Source organism: Papilio xuthus, unplaced genomic scaffold (genome assembly GCF_000836235.2).
Source record: "Papilio xuthus unplaced genomic scaffold, Pxut_1.1 DF826933.1, whole genome shotgun sequence".
NCBI classification, from domain to species: Eukaryota; Metazoa; Arthropoda; class Insecta; order Lepidoptera; family Papilionidae; genus Papilio; species Papilio xuthus.
This window is the reverse complement of record NW_013531716.1, coordinates 4,005,453-4,023,131: the sequence shown is the minus strand read 5'-3', so window position 1 is coordinate 4,023,131 and position 17,679 is coordinate 4,005,453. Positions and strand designations below refer to the sequence as shown.

The following is a 17,679-nucleotide window of genomic DNA, read 5'->3' as shown; positions in this document are numbered from 1 at the left end:
AATATCATGCTTTACCTGGAGCTCCTTATTCTTGTTATCTTTTAGTGAAGCTGCTCTGATAACACCAGCTTTCCATCCCCATTCAGAAACTTTATTCACATTAATTTTTGCCACACCACTCACAGACAGAAATCGTTTGCCAACTAAATCTTCGCGGTATCTAAATGCCATAACGAACTACACTATCACATTATTCACTGCAAAACTACACAATCGTCAAGAAACACAACGCATAAACCCATAACACGTTCCACTCTTCGTAGAGCGAAGGGAAACTACGTAAAACAAAAAGTGTTTCAAGCCAATGAACACAAAAAGCGACTATTTGTGAAGTCAGGCGACTAACTTTAGTCGTAGGCGTTAAAACAACCTTCCGAAATCGGTTGCATTATCGTGATAAATTTAGTATACCTGCAAAATGAAAACAACGCCTTAACCCCAGCACTCTCAAAGATCCATGAGTCTTTTTCATTTATTAGGATAATAATATCAAAATTTGTTGACATTTGTTTTTAAAACGACCGCTAGATGGTGCGCAATTAAAATGACCATTGCAAAGCGTTTTTAATTGTGAGATGTCGCTTCTCCAAGAAGTATCAGAGGTATTGCAATTTCATCTTAATTTTGCAATCATATTTTCACAATCAATCACAATTTATTTATTAATAAGAAATAGTTGCTAGAATTAGTAAACTGTGTGAATATTAAAAATGTACATATTTGAAGTAAGTTAATAATGCGTTTGTATTTTCAGTGTTAATATACTAAACAATGTCAATAATTTTATCAATTATTAATGCAAACCAAGATTAGATGGTCAGAGTCTAATTAATTAATTACAATTAAAAGAAAATTTTCAAAGTATATATTGAATTGCGGTTTTTGAACGGACTAGTTTTATTGATTATCAAGATCACGTGATCAAAACATCAGTTTGAATCAATATGGCGGAGTAGTCTTATTTCTGAGCGGCTGTGTTTTGTCATGTTTACTTTTGTGGTTATTTTTGAGCTGATTTTTCTTATGTGAACATTAATAATATGATATCATCGATAATTTCCCGATTGGTCATGTAAGTATTATTTTTTATTATTCGATGTTACTTTATTTTATTGTGTAATTATGACGTTTTATCCAATATTTTTGTGAAGAATTTTCTTTGTCATGTATTTTGTATTCTATAATTACTTTGTTATCTTCATTTTCTATTTTGCTTATTTAAAATGTGTTCTACAGCATTAATTTGAAAATATTCTTTAGATAATGATTATAAATTATCCAATACAAAAAACAAACAACTAAAATAATTCAATTAAAATGTAATAAATGCAACAGTTTCACGATTATGATAATATGTTTAGAAAATTAATTTGAGATTGGTTTGTAATTTTATTTTTCAACCATGGTGAGTCGAAATGTGTCAATTCAAGTGTCATTTCGTTGTATAAGTTCGAAAATAGGATAGATTTTTGCCACAGTTAAGACTTATATTTTTTTGTAAACAGTATAATTTATCTTAATATTCCTTAAATATTCCCCGTGACTTCGTCCTCGCGGAATTAAAAAAAAATAATTTGTAGAATATATGTTTTTCCAGACTATGTTCTACATCTATATCAAATTTTAGCAGGAACCATGCAACCGTTTTGGAAAAACCTTCTAACAAATATCCATCTAAACTTTCACTTTTATAATATTAAGGGGAAATATTATGGGGAAAAGTGATCTTACCATTGTATGATTTCCATTGACTTTCATTTTTAGAGATAATAGATCAATGTTTTTTCATATAAAAAGGTGCAAAAATGTGAGTAGCGAACCTGACATAATAGTGGTTACTATCGATATTCATCTGCAATAAATTTAACAATTATATTTTTGATGCAATGCCTTCCACAATACTGTGGCGCTCTGCTTCTTAAAAATCTATGGAATGTTCAATGGCAATGAAATAAGTATTCACTCCTATAACACAGATGAAAAGGTTGAGATTACTTTTTAACCAACATCAAACTCATTGAATGTGTGCTTAAATTCTAGTTTTATGTAGATATCATACTATATCTTTACTAAGGAACACCAGACATCTCTAAAACATCAATCTCAATATTATTAACAAATTAGGTGTTGCCCGAGACTCCATCCGCTCGGCATTAAAAAAAATAATAAGTAGCCTATGTGTTCTTCCTACATCTATTCCAAAATTCCATTCCATCCAAATGAGTTCCATGGAGCCGTTCCAGAGGTAGGTTAAAATAAACATTCATCCATTCATTTGCATTTATAATATTGGTAAGATGATCATGATCAGTGGTCAATCTTTCACATACTTTGTAATAAAAAAAAAACTGCAGACGAGTTAGAGGTTTTATTTTCCACAAATGTTTGATTATTTAAGGGTTAAGCAGACAATTTAAAAGCATTTGATTATCTTATTAGTTTCCGTTGCAGCTACTTACTGATACAAAAGAAGAGGAACTTTATTGTTCTGTAATGTAAAGAATCACAATTGGCCTATTGATAATTTTAATTTAAATAGAGTTAGACAACTATGTAGGGTTATCTTATTTCCTTTAAACAATTTCTTTACTTTTCTATCACTTTTTAAATACTGCCCTCATACACCTATTACAACATTTCAGTTCATGACCTTTTTTAGGAATGTTAAAACTGAATATATGAGTTACATTAAAAACAAACTTCGGATAAATAGTAATTAAACTATAGGTAGTTAAATTAATTAAAATTCAATTCAATCAACTACAAATATGTATGTAAGCTATTATTATAACATTTCAAATCAATCTGATGTTATGTAGTGGATGAGATATGAGATGAATCCATGATCATATGTTACATAGATAGATAGATTTCTGTTGCAGGCCTCTAGAAAAAAGTGTGTAAAAAAGAAAATTTGATGTAATACCTCTGAAGTAAACCATGTAGTTTATTTTTTATGATTATAAGTCAAATACCCTGAATATTTTAAATGTTTGTACATGTTAGTGTTTGATCGACACGTGTGTTATAAACTAGACGCTACTCGACGTCACTACTGGCTTACTGCCAGTATTCGATGATTTTAGAATCAGCTGGGTCTGAAATTTGGCAACTTTATTGTTTTTTAAATCATTTATTCGTATTCTCATCTCCAAACACTGCGTACCTATGGAAAGTAAATCTTATTTGTACCAGTTATTAGTGTAATCAGAACAAAAAGAAGAAGGCAATAGTAATAGCAGATATTGAAATTGCGCAGACACATGTTCGCATCATTTCAGAGTTTTCTAAATTGACCTGTATCAACAGCTCGAACAAAGAAGTTACTCAAGCTTAGAGTTCGTCCTGAATTCATCATTAGAGTATCCCGGTGCACTGCCGGGTGCTATTTTCGGTGAGGCCTACCGCTGGCCGTTCGCCTTTTGGTTGCAGTTGAAGTTTTAGTTCGTGATCGCGGCCCGTGTTAACGGCTGCCGTTCTATGAATCGTGCGAAGTGCGTTGACATTTAACTGTATTGTGATTCATTATTGCCGATGGTTGCTCGTTCACTGGAGTTATTAGTGACTGTTCCGAGTGTTCTCAATCAGCCCGCGCTGTCTGGAGGTCGTACACCTTGACTCCGACATATTATGCACATATCGAGAGCGCTCGTCTTGCCTTTTTAGGCCTAGCCTCGGCTCGGTAACGCGCACCTTTACCCAGTTTCGCGGGTGACGTAGTTTGCTACCGTTTATAAATGTCTTCGCCAACTAAAGCCGATATAAGAATAACAATATATTACGAGGATCATGTAGTTGTTATTTACATATAAACTGTGACAAAATTTATGTTGATATTTGTAAATACAATTGGAATGCTAAACATTAATGTTGTCTTTATTTATAAAGCCTATCATTGTTTTTCTTTTACGATTCAAAATCAGAAAAGCCTAAGAAATAGGTGCTTGTAGAAATTACTTTCATGATTCAAACATACTGTTAAACCTGTAAATGTAGCCGGCAATGTATCGTTTCACTGACCGTTATGTAGGTTAATACTACTAAAATAACTCGGCAGCATCATGTCTCATTAATTATTTATCTGTTATTCGTTAGACTCGAGGGCGTTTTCAACGAACTATTTCAATTTTTCTGTCCCTTCTATATACTATAATACTTCATTATTCGATTAATAAATTACCGGTAAATGAAACCAAAAATAAAAACTTTATGTTGTATTAATGAAAGCAAAACAGAAAATATATAAAAAAAAATGAAAATTACCGGATAATGTTTTTCGATCGTAATATGTAAGCCAGTGAGTTGTGTAGGTTTCTAGAGTAATAATATTTTGACAATGTCATGAAGGTCAACAGTTGAGTAAGCAACAAGAGACAATTTAAATTTGTAATAGAAAATCTACGCCTGACTGAGTTTTTACCGAGTTGAATAAGGTCGAATAATGAAAAAGACAAGCTGTGACAATATTATGTAATTGACTTATTAATTAAGCGTAAACAAAAAAATTTTTAAGGGTGATTGAAAATATATAAATGTATAAGTTTTGTTGGGTCTAGATAACTGTTCAATTCAATCTTAGTCTTGTAAGTAGTTTAAAGTTAACCGACATAAAGTACATATTCAAAGGTTAATAAACTCGTGAATAAATTTTCGTTCGTTTAAGGAAAAATCTTAAAAACAGAAATGCCCAAATGCTCTGCCTTTGAAAATAATTAAATCCTCTAAAATTTGTGGCAATAAACTGTGTTGATTATCCTAGTCGCTGGTATTATTACTATTTCTAAGTATCGACGAACAATTGTTGATCAAATCACGTCCCTTGTACCGTTGCTCGTTCCCCAAGGATGAAGCCCAGAACCTTATTAGGTTTGCGTGCAAGTCGACTACCGTATACTGGCGATTACGATAGGACTCCGGTACGTACAAATACGCAACCGGATATACAGAAAAACACGTTTGGAAAGTACACTCTAGTATCGATTTTACTTATTTTTTATAGCACTATTATCTAATACGAAAGTTTTATAATAACTTCATTTGTAAGAAATAACTTTTGTAGGCTGTTACCAATAAGTATATTTTATTTTCTCCATGAATTGTCATTTATTTTTACTCATACACAATTTGATTGGCAAACAAAGGACGAAAATTGAATCTTTCAATTTCAAGATGACTCACTTATTGTTGCCACATTACATCGGTTCAAAACAAAGAAGCGTATAGGCTGTAATTAATGCATCGATGCAACTACGTAGCTAAGGCATAATGGATTCGTAGTACGTAGGGATTGATAGCAATAGAGAATAATATCCTTTGAATAATTTTCTTGCATCTATCAGGTGCGGATATGTTACGAAACTATTAGCGATAGCAGTATAGTAAGTAGATTGTTGTTTGAAAGTTTTATCGTTTTCCTAGTCATATGACGCTGAAGTAATATAAGTAATAATGAAACGTTTTAAAATTTAAACGACTCTAAAGTCAACCACACGAATGTAATAAACTATATCAATTTTCACGACCCTTAGTTAACAAAGCTTTAACTTGCAGATGTAGAAATCTCGACTACATGAAAATAGGTAGAGTTTTATGATATTTTTTGTTACACTATTTAAAGGTTTTCCATTGTGAAACAACGAATGCTTCAGTATTAGTAATCCACGACCTATTTAGAACAAGAGTCGGAGGATATTTATTTTAGGACTGTGTAAAAGGAAATGTTAAACGAATGGAACGCACGCGTGCTTGCCGCTTGAATAAAATTTGGTGTTGGCATAATTTCGTTTGACATGAAGTAATTTTTTAGAAATCGTACAAAATACTATATGAGGATACTATTTTTACTTTTTACTACATAATTAAACTGATAAGTGAATAAGATCTACTTATTTTGAACCTCTCTAAAACGTCATTTATTTTCTGTTCTCCAAAACAAAATTCTCGGTGACCAGATAGCGAAGTTATGATGTTCCTCCTACTTCCATCAATAAATTTCTATTTAAGCAATAAATAAGGCAAAAAATCTATTTTTTAAATTAGTGAGCCCACAGTTTTAGAGATAAGCCTCGCTGTGATTTGTTTTTAAAAAGTACATCGCATTTTGAGGGAAACATTCGCTACATGTTTTGTTAATAGGACATATAAGAATACAAATGCAGTGTTTTTATTTTTTAGTTAAATGTACTCTTACAAGATTTCTGATTCTAATAGAGTTAAATACACAAGGTATCAATTTTTTGAGGATTCACAACAGATGTGTTGATAGACGCTAAGAAATAAACTTGGCATTGTTTGTTATTGGAACAAAAGTTATATAATTTTGTTGATATACATACATACAAAATAAACAAAGTGTTGCAGCTGTATTGCAATTGTCTTCGTTTTATTTTTAAGTCGACCAGCGTTATTGGATCTGGGCAGTCGGTTTCTAGTCGTGTATTAGTTAAGTGGTCAATTGAGGCGAGGTGGAGCATTTTAAATTGGTGATAGTATAAACGCTATACTGTCCGGTCTCTTTATTATTCATCATTCGTGACAGTTGCCAATTGGGATTCTTTTTGTTCTTTTTTTTAACAATAATCGGACTACATTGTGCTACTGCTACACATTCAGTGCCACAACAATGCTTCCATCTGCTTAATATTGTTTCGTTGTTACTTTGAACTTAAGATTAATATAGTGTTGATGGCTCTATCCTTTTATCTGCTGGTCTTGCCCTGAATTTTGAAATAAAGCACAGTTAGAACTAAACCACTGTTGGTGAACTCCGATGAGTCCACTGCGATAATCTGCAGAGCAGAACATAGTAGAATTTGCTTAGATAAACTCGGTAGTAAACCTATACAAAATGGATTACCGCCAGACAATTAATACGGAACTTAACTGCATGCAGTTGTATGCTTTCAAAGTCGATTATGAGTGTGTTTCTAATTTAGCGTTAACTCGTTAAATGGTCACGGACTTATGCTCTTTCCGGGCAATGCTCATTTAGGATAAATTGACTGGCTGGACTTTGTATATCAACGAAAATTAGACATTAAATAGTTATAGTTTTCCTCTTTGGAAAGTTGATTTATTTTACATACAACAAATTCTTTAGCGATGCACATGTAAGCAATAAACTAGAAGCTTACACCAACTGCCTAGTCAAAATAGATGTAGTTTAAAAATATTTTACAGAAAACTGTACCGACCTCTAATATTTTCAGTACCCTCGCTTAGTGGAATTTGACGACCATTTGTATGCATAATGAAGCTTACTATTTTATATAAATAAATATTTTTGCTGGACAACAATAAGAATGTTTCATTCGTTACAGTTGTTCGGAAACATGCCGATGGTCTTATGGAAAAGAACTTTATTCTTGGAGTTTTCAATTTTCATAAAGAATAGCAAAATATCGGGATTTTAAGTTCATAAATCGTTTCTCGAGATATTATGTTTTCTTATTTGTGAATAATATTTAATCGTGCGGAAAAAAGACTAGTATAAGAACCGAAAAGCATTTCACGACCTTCTATTTATTTTCAAGGCAAGACAAACGCTCGTCGAAATAGGCATAACCACGCAGTATTGAAATAAGATTTAGACTATGCACTTTCATTATTTGTTAGTAATTGAACATGCTCGGGTTGAGACAATAATAAGTGCAGTGTAGAACTGAGCCGAGTGTCTTGTGTCCGTCGTCTCCATGGAGGCGGGTCACGCGCGCTGTAACCGTGACAACCCTCGCTTCAGATTGTCTCTGGGACTCACAAGTGTCCGTCATATAGTCAATAAACTAGAGGCTGAATATTCGCAGCCAGTGACCAGTGCCAGCGGCCTAGAAGTAGTCAAATACCAGTCGAACATCGATAGCAGTTTCAGCGATTACGATGACTTCCCATTCGGAACGCCGAACGGAAAAGTCTGGAGCAAATTCGTTGTGAACTTCGGTTCGGCTGTCAGCCGATGTGTGCCTAGCGTCACCTTCGCAAATTTTGGAGTGTTATCCATAGTGACTGCAGTGTTTGCACCGAAGATGATATCTTACCTTGTGCTGTATCCATTTTGCAGATTGGTATTTGGAACTTTATATCCGGCGTATGCTTCATACAAAGCTGTGCGGACGAAGAATTTAAAAGAATACGTAAGTATCTTTTTCCATAGTTTATTTATTATATTCCTAATTAATAGAAATGGGAAATTTAAACTACACTATCTAATCAATTTTATTTTTATAAGGCTGGAAACACAGATTAAAAACAGACATGTTTGTATCATCAATTTAAACTCTAAAACGTTCCAAAATAAATCCATTAAGACATTGTCAGCCAGTGTAATGAGTAAATTTAATTTCTCATTTCTATTGAATTTGACCATAGTTATTACCATTAAAAATTTGTACCCTTAATAATGTTATTTGAAAAGGGCTCCGAAAGCTTTTTATAACAGCTTTTTAGAAGGCGCAATCTTACTGTAAACGCTCAAAATCTATTATAGATTGTTTAAAATTGTTGTAGTGCATATTGCATTAATAAAAAATAAGATCATTTGTACTGTACCGTTTCTAAGTATAGAGTTACCACTAGGCTAGGACGGCCTTGCACGGTTCGCACAACTTGTTCGAAACGCTTCAGTTAGCTTCGTGTCCTCTACCTCCTCTCCGATACTTATGTGCAATTACTCGTAGCGCTTGTTATGTTCCTTTTTATTGTTGCCTACAATATTTTTTTTAATTTATCTTTCCTTTCTTTAAACTTTATTGATGTGTCAAGGGAGACAATGTTCAATAAACAATTGCAACAAATAATACAAAGATAATAATACAATAATACAAAGAAGCAAAGGAAGATCTTATTTTTGTCTTACCGTGGGTTTCTAAGACCCAAATCTCCGTTTAAAACATATTGCTATCTTAATTTTGTCAAATATAATGAGAAAGATGACGATAAGTTCAGACGTTGAAACGGTGGTCACAATTTTAAATCATGAAGGCACCGTAAAGTCTTCTTATTCCATTTTGGTTTATTACATACTATAAGAACACGAGGAATCCTTTGTGTTCCATGAATTCGATATTCGATAGGATAAAAAAAATAATTACTGAACTGTAACGATTTCTCAAACTAAAATTTGCGTATCGTCGTTTCCAGGTAAAATGGATGATGTACTGGATAGTGTTCGCACTGTTCACGTGTACAGAGACGTTCACGGATGTGTTCCTGTCGTGGTTCCCGTTCTACTACGAGGTGAAGATAGTGTTGGTCCTCTGGCTACTCTCGCCCGCTACCAAAGGCTCCTCAATACTGTACCGCAAGTTCGTGCATCCAGCGCTCTGCAGGAGGGAGCAGGTAAATAAACGCTATCGTACTATGAGTCGAATAGTGGTTACTACTATAGTGCTGTACGACCGAAACCTATAACCTATGTTTGGTGAAATTAAAGATTAATTAAAGAAAGAAAAGAAAAAAAAGAAAACGAATCTATGTCCGTGTCTAAATCTACTTTTTCTTCAATGTAATAATAGATTAATTGTAATGCTTTTTTACAAATGTGTAACGTTCAAGAGAAGGGATTGATTGTTCTACATATTAGCATCGCCACAACCTCAAGGACTTGAATATTTATACAAGACGATACTTACTTACGCAAATGGATTCATTAGTAGCAACGTTAGCACTTCTAAATGTACTTTGTTTCATAATGCACCTGTCATTTACTTGTTACGATATCACGATGAGTATTATGTGCCAAATAGTTTAGCAGCTTTGATTCTGACGGGAGAAATTACATTCACTTGTCTTTTTAATGTTTTTTTTATTGCAACTTAGTCTTCCTTCTTTTAAATCTAACAGGAAATAGATGAATACATCGCCAAGGCCAAAGATCAAGGTTACCACACTGTGCTCAACTTGGGCACTAAGGGCGTCAACTATGCCACCACCGTTATTATGCAGACAGCTATTAAAGTAAGTCCTTACAATAATCTCCTTTAATGTCAATAAAAATGTTTTATGCATGCTTTTTAATAGAATTGATCCAAATAAGTTTTACTTGCTGTCGGGTATATGAAGTCTTATTTGGTTCAAACTCATGCATAAAGAATTTGTTGTAAAAATTTGCCATTTTAACACGAGTTTTGTTCAGTTTTCTTTTCATATTGTTTTCTCACCAATTACATAGTCCAACTCACGTAATGCTAAATCAAATAAACCAGACGATGTGTTTGATTACGGTTTCACAAAGTGAGCAAAGCCATGTAGTACAGACGCTGGGGGCTTTTAGCACAGCTTTCGTAGCGTTTCACAAGCTATCACCACACGTAAATATGCTTGACATAAAACAGACATTACATATGATCTTGAAACAAACGATATCAAACACATCGGTTCGATGCACTTCGCTTAAATTTAATTCCATTTTGATTTTTTTTATTTTATTAACACGCTTTTTTAATTTCCCCCCATCCACCCTGTTCTATTCCAAAATCCTTTCCATTGCTGCTACAAATAGAATCTCAATCTGCCGAATCCCGAGCAAAGAATCGAAGGTAGAAAAGCTATAACTGCAAGAGACGTCATCGACGGCCAAGATATTGCGTACAACATTGAATACCAGCATTCTGAGAGCAACAGCCCACCTAGAGTTGAAATAATGGAACTAGACCCTCAGGACAACAACGAAGACGAGTTTCACATCGGCGCTGGAGACGCCATCGATCCCGATTATGAGCCGACTTCAGCACGAAGTCGCGGCAATGTCGTTCGAAAACGCAAAGTGACCAAAGAAAAGAGGTCACGGAGTAAATCTAAAGGACGTAAAACCAGAAGCCAATCCGCCATAGAAAGGGAGAATGAAGTGACGGTCGACTGAACTAGGATTATTCTAAAGGAAAAAATAAACTGTGATTCTTAGATGATTTTAGGACCGTTCTTAGTGTTAAAACTTATAAAATATTTCATTTTTAACGAGACTCCTATCATAATTTTTCTCGGCTGTTACAGTTTTTTCCTCATTTATTTACTTTAGTTCATAGAAAGCTTATCACAATTACCTACACACTTTTGCTAGTTACAGTCGTTATTTTTATTTGCTTTTTTCATTTCAAGCATTAAAATAGTTCCTCTACCAAAAAATCAAGAATTTGTAACAATTAATTTTATATTTTTATAATACGTTAGGTTCTAAATCTCAGTCATCGATCTCTGTACGTCGCATGACTATTGAATACTTAGTCATATTTGCATGTTCGGTTTGACGATCACCGGCTATGTATGTTGTGTTCTTAGATTTTAGTTACGCGTGACTGAATTAGTGTTAATGTACGTATGATTTCTAAATAAACTATGTGATTCTATTAGACCTTTCATTTATAAGAAGGATATGTAGAGCTTTATACAGCATGTGTTTGGAAAAGACGCAACAAATACAGATTTAAACGTGAGTATTAATTTTTTTTGCCTAATTATTTTCAACAAATTAGTAATGCACTAATTCACCTCTACTAAAGTTTTATCACCGTTAATATAGCTGCGTCAGACTAATGACAGATTGGACTAATGCTTACGTGACTACAAATTTTAATCCAGATGTTTTGAAATACTCTTGCTCAAAGTGGAGTATGAAACAAGCATAAACGGTAAAATGATATATTGTTTAAAAGTTCATTACTAATGGCTGAATAGCATTATATTGGACTTTTCTAATGTTCAAATCATTGCTACAATACACTTTAGCCTTGGCTGTAATCTTGTAGATTTATAACATCAAACTGCCGCCTACAAATCAAATCCATATCACAGATAATAAATAATTTTTAATCTTAATGAGGCGGATTTTTCTTAAATCTCTTGTAATAATAATTTCCATTTTGCAGTGGATATTGAGTTAATAATAGAGATATTGTACAATCAAAAATTAATCACACAGACCGACAAAAAGTTTCAAAGCCCATGTGAACACTTATGCAATCTTAACATTGGTTAAAGTGTTATTATTTCAATTTATTTCGACAGAGATGACAGCATGTTATAAACTAACGAACATGTAACGGTGTTTAAATGTTTGTGTAACTTTAGGGCGGCGGAGGTCTAGTCCAACAGTTGCGCAAAAGCTACAGCCTATCAGACCTGACGGAGTGCGAGCCGCGCGAGGAGCGCGCCGGAGCGGATGAGGCTGACGACGTGCTAGCCGAGCCGAGGCTCGTGCGACGCGCTATCAAAAGGTTAATTCTCCTTCAATAACTATGATACTTATTTCCGTTGCACAAAGTTTACATTTCCTTATGTATATTAGGTTATAAATTATATTATATAATACTGGCTATCGCCCGAGACTCCGTCCGCGCGGAAATAGAAAAAAAGTTAATGAGTAGCCTATGTGATCTTCCGCACTGTTCTACAACTATACCAAATTTTAATATTAGTAAGTCAAATAAAAAGTAGCTCTTCAAGACGTAAATTCGAAAAAAAAATGAATTCATAGTATCATATGTCCGTCTCCATGCTCTAAGCTGCCTCCTCACCAATTTTCAACCATGTCGGTAAAGCCGTTCTTGAGTTATAAATAGTGTAACTAACACGACTTTCTTTTATACATATAGATAAGATTTTTGTTTTTTTAATCAAATGAAAGTTATTTGACGTTTATTCACTATTTGATTTTGTAATTTTCAGCGGATTTGCGGCTCGGCGCAGCGCTTCCGAGTCTAATAGTCGTCAGCCGATGTACTTCCCTGAAGTGGACGTGGATGTGAGAAGCACGCGCTCCAGTAGAAGTGATGAACCAGATTTTAGGTAATTAATGTAGAATAATTTCTTACAGTGACCGAGTTGTAACTATTGCAATACATTTTTGTGTTCTATGCCAACCGATTTCTACATCCCACAGCCACCGAATTAATAAAAATATTAATAATTTTATAAACTAATATAGTGTATTTTATTGCAGCCATATAAAATCAACGGAGGATATAAGCTCTGGGTACTCTAGCGCGGACAACTCTGGGTCTCTCACGCGCACTGGGTCTATGGGCGCGGCGGGGGCGGGGGCGGCGCGATCTCGCGCGCGCGCAACACGGACTACGACCATCACCACCATCAAGCGCCCGCAGGCGGCTGAGGTCTGGTAACAATGATACAGCAACGTTTTAAACATCTCGATATACAAATGCACCAAAAACTATACCAATTATTCGTGAATTTTCTATATCAATAATTGTGTCTGCCCGCTTTAATTACAGTTCGTACATAAGATGTAATAAATCAACAAAAATAATACAATTATGTCGTTATTTCATAACTTACTTTCAAGATTTGCAAATTGATTTGACGCCTATACTTCAGTAAATTATTTGTCAACTTAAACTAGGTTTTTCACATTATTGTTCTATGTCAGTCACATAGAGCTCGCAAAGCTCTATGTGACTGACATAGAACAATAGAAACTGACATAGACGCTTCTCTTAAAATTGTAACTTTACGGCTGTATTTCTCATTTACCTACGTTTAGAAGTAATCACAGCAATAATAATTAACCTATGAGTTTATACGGCCGTAAGTGATTTTTCCATTGATCTGTTTGATTTGGTAAATTATTTTTTTGGCCAGCTAAATTAGCAGTAAGATTATTTTAGTATCGAAAATTAACATTTTGGATTTTTTTTTAGTTTTGGTATTTTTGTATATCGAAGAATGTTAATATGCCATCACGATTTCATCACATCTTTGATGATCATAAAATCATTAAATTTAAAAGGCTTAGGCATCGAGTATTGACGTATTATGTGGTTCATTTTGAGTATACATTAAGATAAAGATCTGACATCAATCAGATCTTTATTTTTCGAATAGAATATTAATTTTAACATGTCCTCGGATATTGATAGGATTGTCAGAAATACACATACAAATAGACTATACGGTTATTTTTCGTTTTGCTTAAAAATTAGAAAATAAATGAAGTTCAAAATGAACCGCATGTTATTTTTATATTTAATTAATCTGATTTTTAAACCGTTTTATAAATCTTTCTGAGGGCTTGCACTGCAACAATACTTGTAAAAAATAACTTTGCATCTATTTAGAAAACGGTTCGTTTTCTAAAAAGAGGAACAACTTTATAGTTTTCTACAAGTTTTTTGACAGTGGGAACCCACAGTTACGATATTTACGAGAAAATGTTTGGTGAATGTTAACGCCACAAGGCTTTAGATGTCTATTTGTAAAATTAGCCTTATGCCTAATCAATGTCAAATGAGATAGAATAGTTAATAGTTATAAGAAAATATAACTGCAATTATCATTAATTCAAATTAAAATAATTAACGAAAATTATAAAATTGAACTTTAACTGAAATACTCTGTAATATTAATTTTTATTTTGAACAAATTTAGTTGTATACAATGTTGGTTAGTTTTAGAAAGCCAAAAGTACCGATGGATATTATAAAATATCCAATTTGCATTATTCCAGTATTATTATTAGTAAACCGACACTGGAACCATTCAAGGGCTGTTTTCAATCACTGGACTGGAATAATGTAAACCGGGCATAAATAAAAATATATATGATATTTAAAAAAAGTAGGATGAAAATGTATGAAATCAAAACGGACATTGTTTACGGAAAGAAGTTAACTGTGAGTTTCTAATGCCCAAAATGCACAGTATAACAACATATTGTTGTCGCCTTTTCAAAGAAAATGACGGATTATTTTATGTTTTTGTACGCGTAACCGCAATGGGAACTCACGGTATAAATGTCAGGGTAGTTGGTGCTGGCTCAATATATAATAGAAAAGGAATGATTCAAGTTACCGCATTGTTATTGAATATATAAGTTTTTTGAATTTATTGAGATTTTGGCAAAAGTTTCTACGAGGATTACTTCAGCAAAATTAAATTGTCGAAACGCACAACTGTATCCATAAAGTTCTAAATCATTGCTTATTATTTTAATAATCATATTCTATATTTAAAATAAATTAATTTCCTAATACATTTGAGACTGATCAAAGTATTACAAAATTATTAGTTTATAAAAAAAAATATATTATAATTACACTTAAATTACAAACATTTAAATGCCGTAATATCCAGAATTAGCACAAATATAAGTTGCGTTTATCTTAGTTTTTAAACTGTTTTACTTTTCATTATTTATGCATGTTATGAGTACTTATTTATCTTCTATTCCTTATATTTTTTTATAAGTCTGTGTTTGCATTTATTAACTTTAAAATTATTTATTTTGATTTAGACTTAAGGCCTTTTTATTTAAAGGATAATGAAGTCCACATCGAGGAGTTACAAGACGACGATCTTAATATTTACACAGACATGCCTTCCCTTGTCAACATATCATCGTCCTGTCTTTATTTATCTCATACAAATCCTACATTTATTTACCAATATGATGGTAAACAGGTCAGAATTTTACAAGTATTAGGTCAGTTGCCTACTTCTCAGGAGTTAAATCAGAAGGACAGTCCATCTGATGAAAGGGACCAAAATAATATATCCACTGAGGAAAAAATCAAAGAAAATAGTCCTCAAAATAATGCATTAGAAAACAATATTTCGAATAATGATTCCACAACCAATGCTCCCAAAAATATTGATATCATTCAACTAAAACACGATGCTGATAACAATGTAGGTCTTACTAAAATTGATTTAGAAGTAAAGGCCGCGGATAACTTGACTAAAGACGAACCTAGTTCTGATATTTCTCAAGTAAACAATGATACACTGAAAAACAATACAACTAACATAAAATCGATTGAAAAAGAATTTGAAAGTACAAACGAACAAGACACAAACGAGAATGGTAATTTGGCAACGAATAATTCGGGTGAAATCTTTACTGATAACTATTCATCAGACGATGAAGCTTCTTTTGGCACACCCAATGAATCGCCGAAATCAAATAGAAAACATGCCAAAGGTAAATACGGTAAAAATAAAGCTCCTTTGCCACCATCAACAGAAATTATAAATACCTGTCCTAAAGACGCTCTTGACGGTACAAATATAATAACGAAAGAAATATTAGATGATGAAAAAGATTTAAAAGAAGAAAAGGTAAGTAAGGAGAAGGAGGCAGTTACCCTACCTGACAGTCTGAGCCCCACAAGTGAAATAAGAAATCGACAAAAATCCAAATCCCCGATCCGAATACCCAAACCAAGTGCTTCGGGATTCGGAAAATTATTGCAATTACCTGGGAAATTAGCTTTTTGGCATAGAAATGATGACAAATCCGTATCTGATAATATTTCGAATTCTTCAGGTGACAAAAGTAGAAGTTCTTCAATAGGTCAATTAATCGACAATGTTCCGAATAAGGAAGATGCAAGTTTGCCCAATGATGAATCGAAGGGTATATCCGAAATACTATTAAGACCAAAATCATTAGATGACATTAGTTTTAAAGATGCAATAGAATCAGAAAATGAAATCACATCGCATGATATCATTGAAAAAAGTGACATTCTCCAAAAGCTTATAGAGGCGAAAATAGAAAGTCATCCAGAATATAAATTTGTTCCTTTGAAAGATGAAATCAAAACCATGTCAAAAAGTACTGATGTTTAACGAACGATAAATTCTACAGGCCGGAACAGTATGTTTATTTATGTTTTGTGTTAATTTTGTTTGGATTGCATGTGTTGTTTTACTGTTTTTTTTATTGTTTTGTTTTATAGTAATAATACGTTTATGCTTTATAAATATGCAATTTGATTTTGCCACTGCTTTTGTTATTGCGTTGATTTTTATGTAACATTTTGTTTTTAATGTGTAACACATTTTGAAATATTTGAAGATTTTTTACAAATTTAGGAACTAACTTTGTAGCAAATTAAGCAAATTAGTTATCTATTCTATTTATATTGCAAACACATTACATTGAGAGTTTAAAAATATAATAACTGTATATCTGCAATACCCAATTCATCATCAATAAAAGAAAAGAAAAAGGTTTTAGCTGGTTCCTAAATCTGATGATGACTACTTTATGAAGTAATAGAGTTTTTCAATATTGTTTATTTTTAGGAAACTATTTTATCAGTTTTTTTTTAACTAACAATTTGTGCATTTTATTTTGTGATATTTATAATGTTTATTTTGTGAATTTTAAAAATGCTATTTTTAAACCGATTTCCTTAACTGACTATCGCTCCCTTGTTATTCTTTCTGCTTCATTTTGGATGATGCTTTTATATGAACGTATTTACGTATGTCTTGAATTTTTAGTTACGATATTAAGATAATACAAAAAAGACCAAAAAAATTGCTTTTTGCTTTTTGATATTAGTTTTCAATTTCCTATTTTGTTTTATTTCAGGCAATGCTGTCGGCATCTGCTACAATACCGCGTGCAAAAAAGTCTAGTAAAAGGAAAACTCAGTAGGCAATTTATTCAAGTTTCTTAATGATGTATTAAAAAGGCATTTGCAGATATTTCGATGAGACCCAAATAGCAAATAAATGAGTTAGGGCTCGTTTGTCTTTGCCATTTAAGTCCCTCTTATCTGTTTCAATAATAATGCTCTCTATCTAGATTTAATTTCACACATTTCCGACGTAAAAAGACGTAACAAAAACTTAAAAATAAATTAGCAAATCCATTTTATTATCTATCGCTGCTCCTATTTAGGCTATAATATTTATTAATGTGTGCTAAAATAGTAGTTA

General features: G+C 32.8%; 2 protein-coding genes across 2 annotated transcripts in view; one reads left to right on the top strand and one right to left on the bottom strand.

The window, feature by feature from the left end:
* Kdm3 (Lysine demethylase 3) overlaps positions 1 to 300 on the bottom strand; it is a 136,607-nt gene extending 136,307 nt beyond the window's left edge. Inside the window, exon 1 of the mRNA XM_013317919.1 lies at positions 16 to 300. Coding sequence (XP_013173373.1) covers positions 16 to 171 — 156 coding nt within the window. The 5' untranslated portion in view covers positions 172 to 300. The remainder of the gene's footprint in view (positions 1 to 15) is intronic.
* A 629-nt stretch (positions 301 to 929) lies between these two features.
* On the top strand, positions 930 to 17,656 carry LOC106122067 (uncharacterized). The gene is made up of 9 exons (XM_013317918.1): positions 930 to 1,072; positions 8,057 to 8,129; positions 9,136 to 9,333; positions 9,838 to 9,951; positions 12,061 to 12,206; positions 12,658 to 12,777; positions 12,932 to 13,103; positions 15,265 to 16,606; positions 17,330 to 17,656. Exons 1-8 carry the CDS (start codon positions 1,041 to 1,043, stop codon positions 16,576 to 16,578), a joined length of 2,169 nt encoding a protein of 722 aa, XP_013173372.1. The 5' UTR covers positions 930 to 1,040; the 3' UTR covers positions 16,579 to 16,606; positions 17,330 to 17,656.
* The last annotated feature ends 23 nt before the right edge of the window (positions 17,657 to 17,679 follow it).

Coding starts and splice junctions, on each gene's coding strand:
- LOC106122067 (XM_013317918.1), top strand. CDS start 1,041: ATGATATCATCGATAATTTCCCGATTGGTCAT. Junction 8,130..9,135: donor CGAAGAATTTAAAAGAATAC/GTAAGTATCTTT, acceptor CGTCGTTTCCAG/GTAAAATGGATGATGTACTG. Junction 13,104..15,264: donor AGCGCCCGCAGGCGGCTGAG/GTCTGGTAACAA, acceptor TTTTATTTAAAG/GATAATGAAGTCCACATCGA.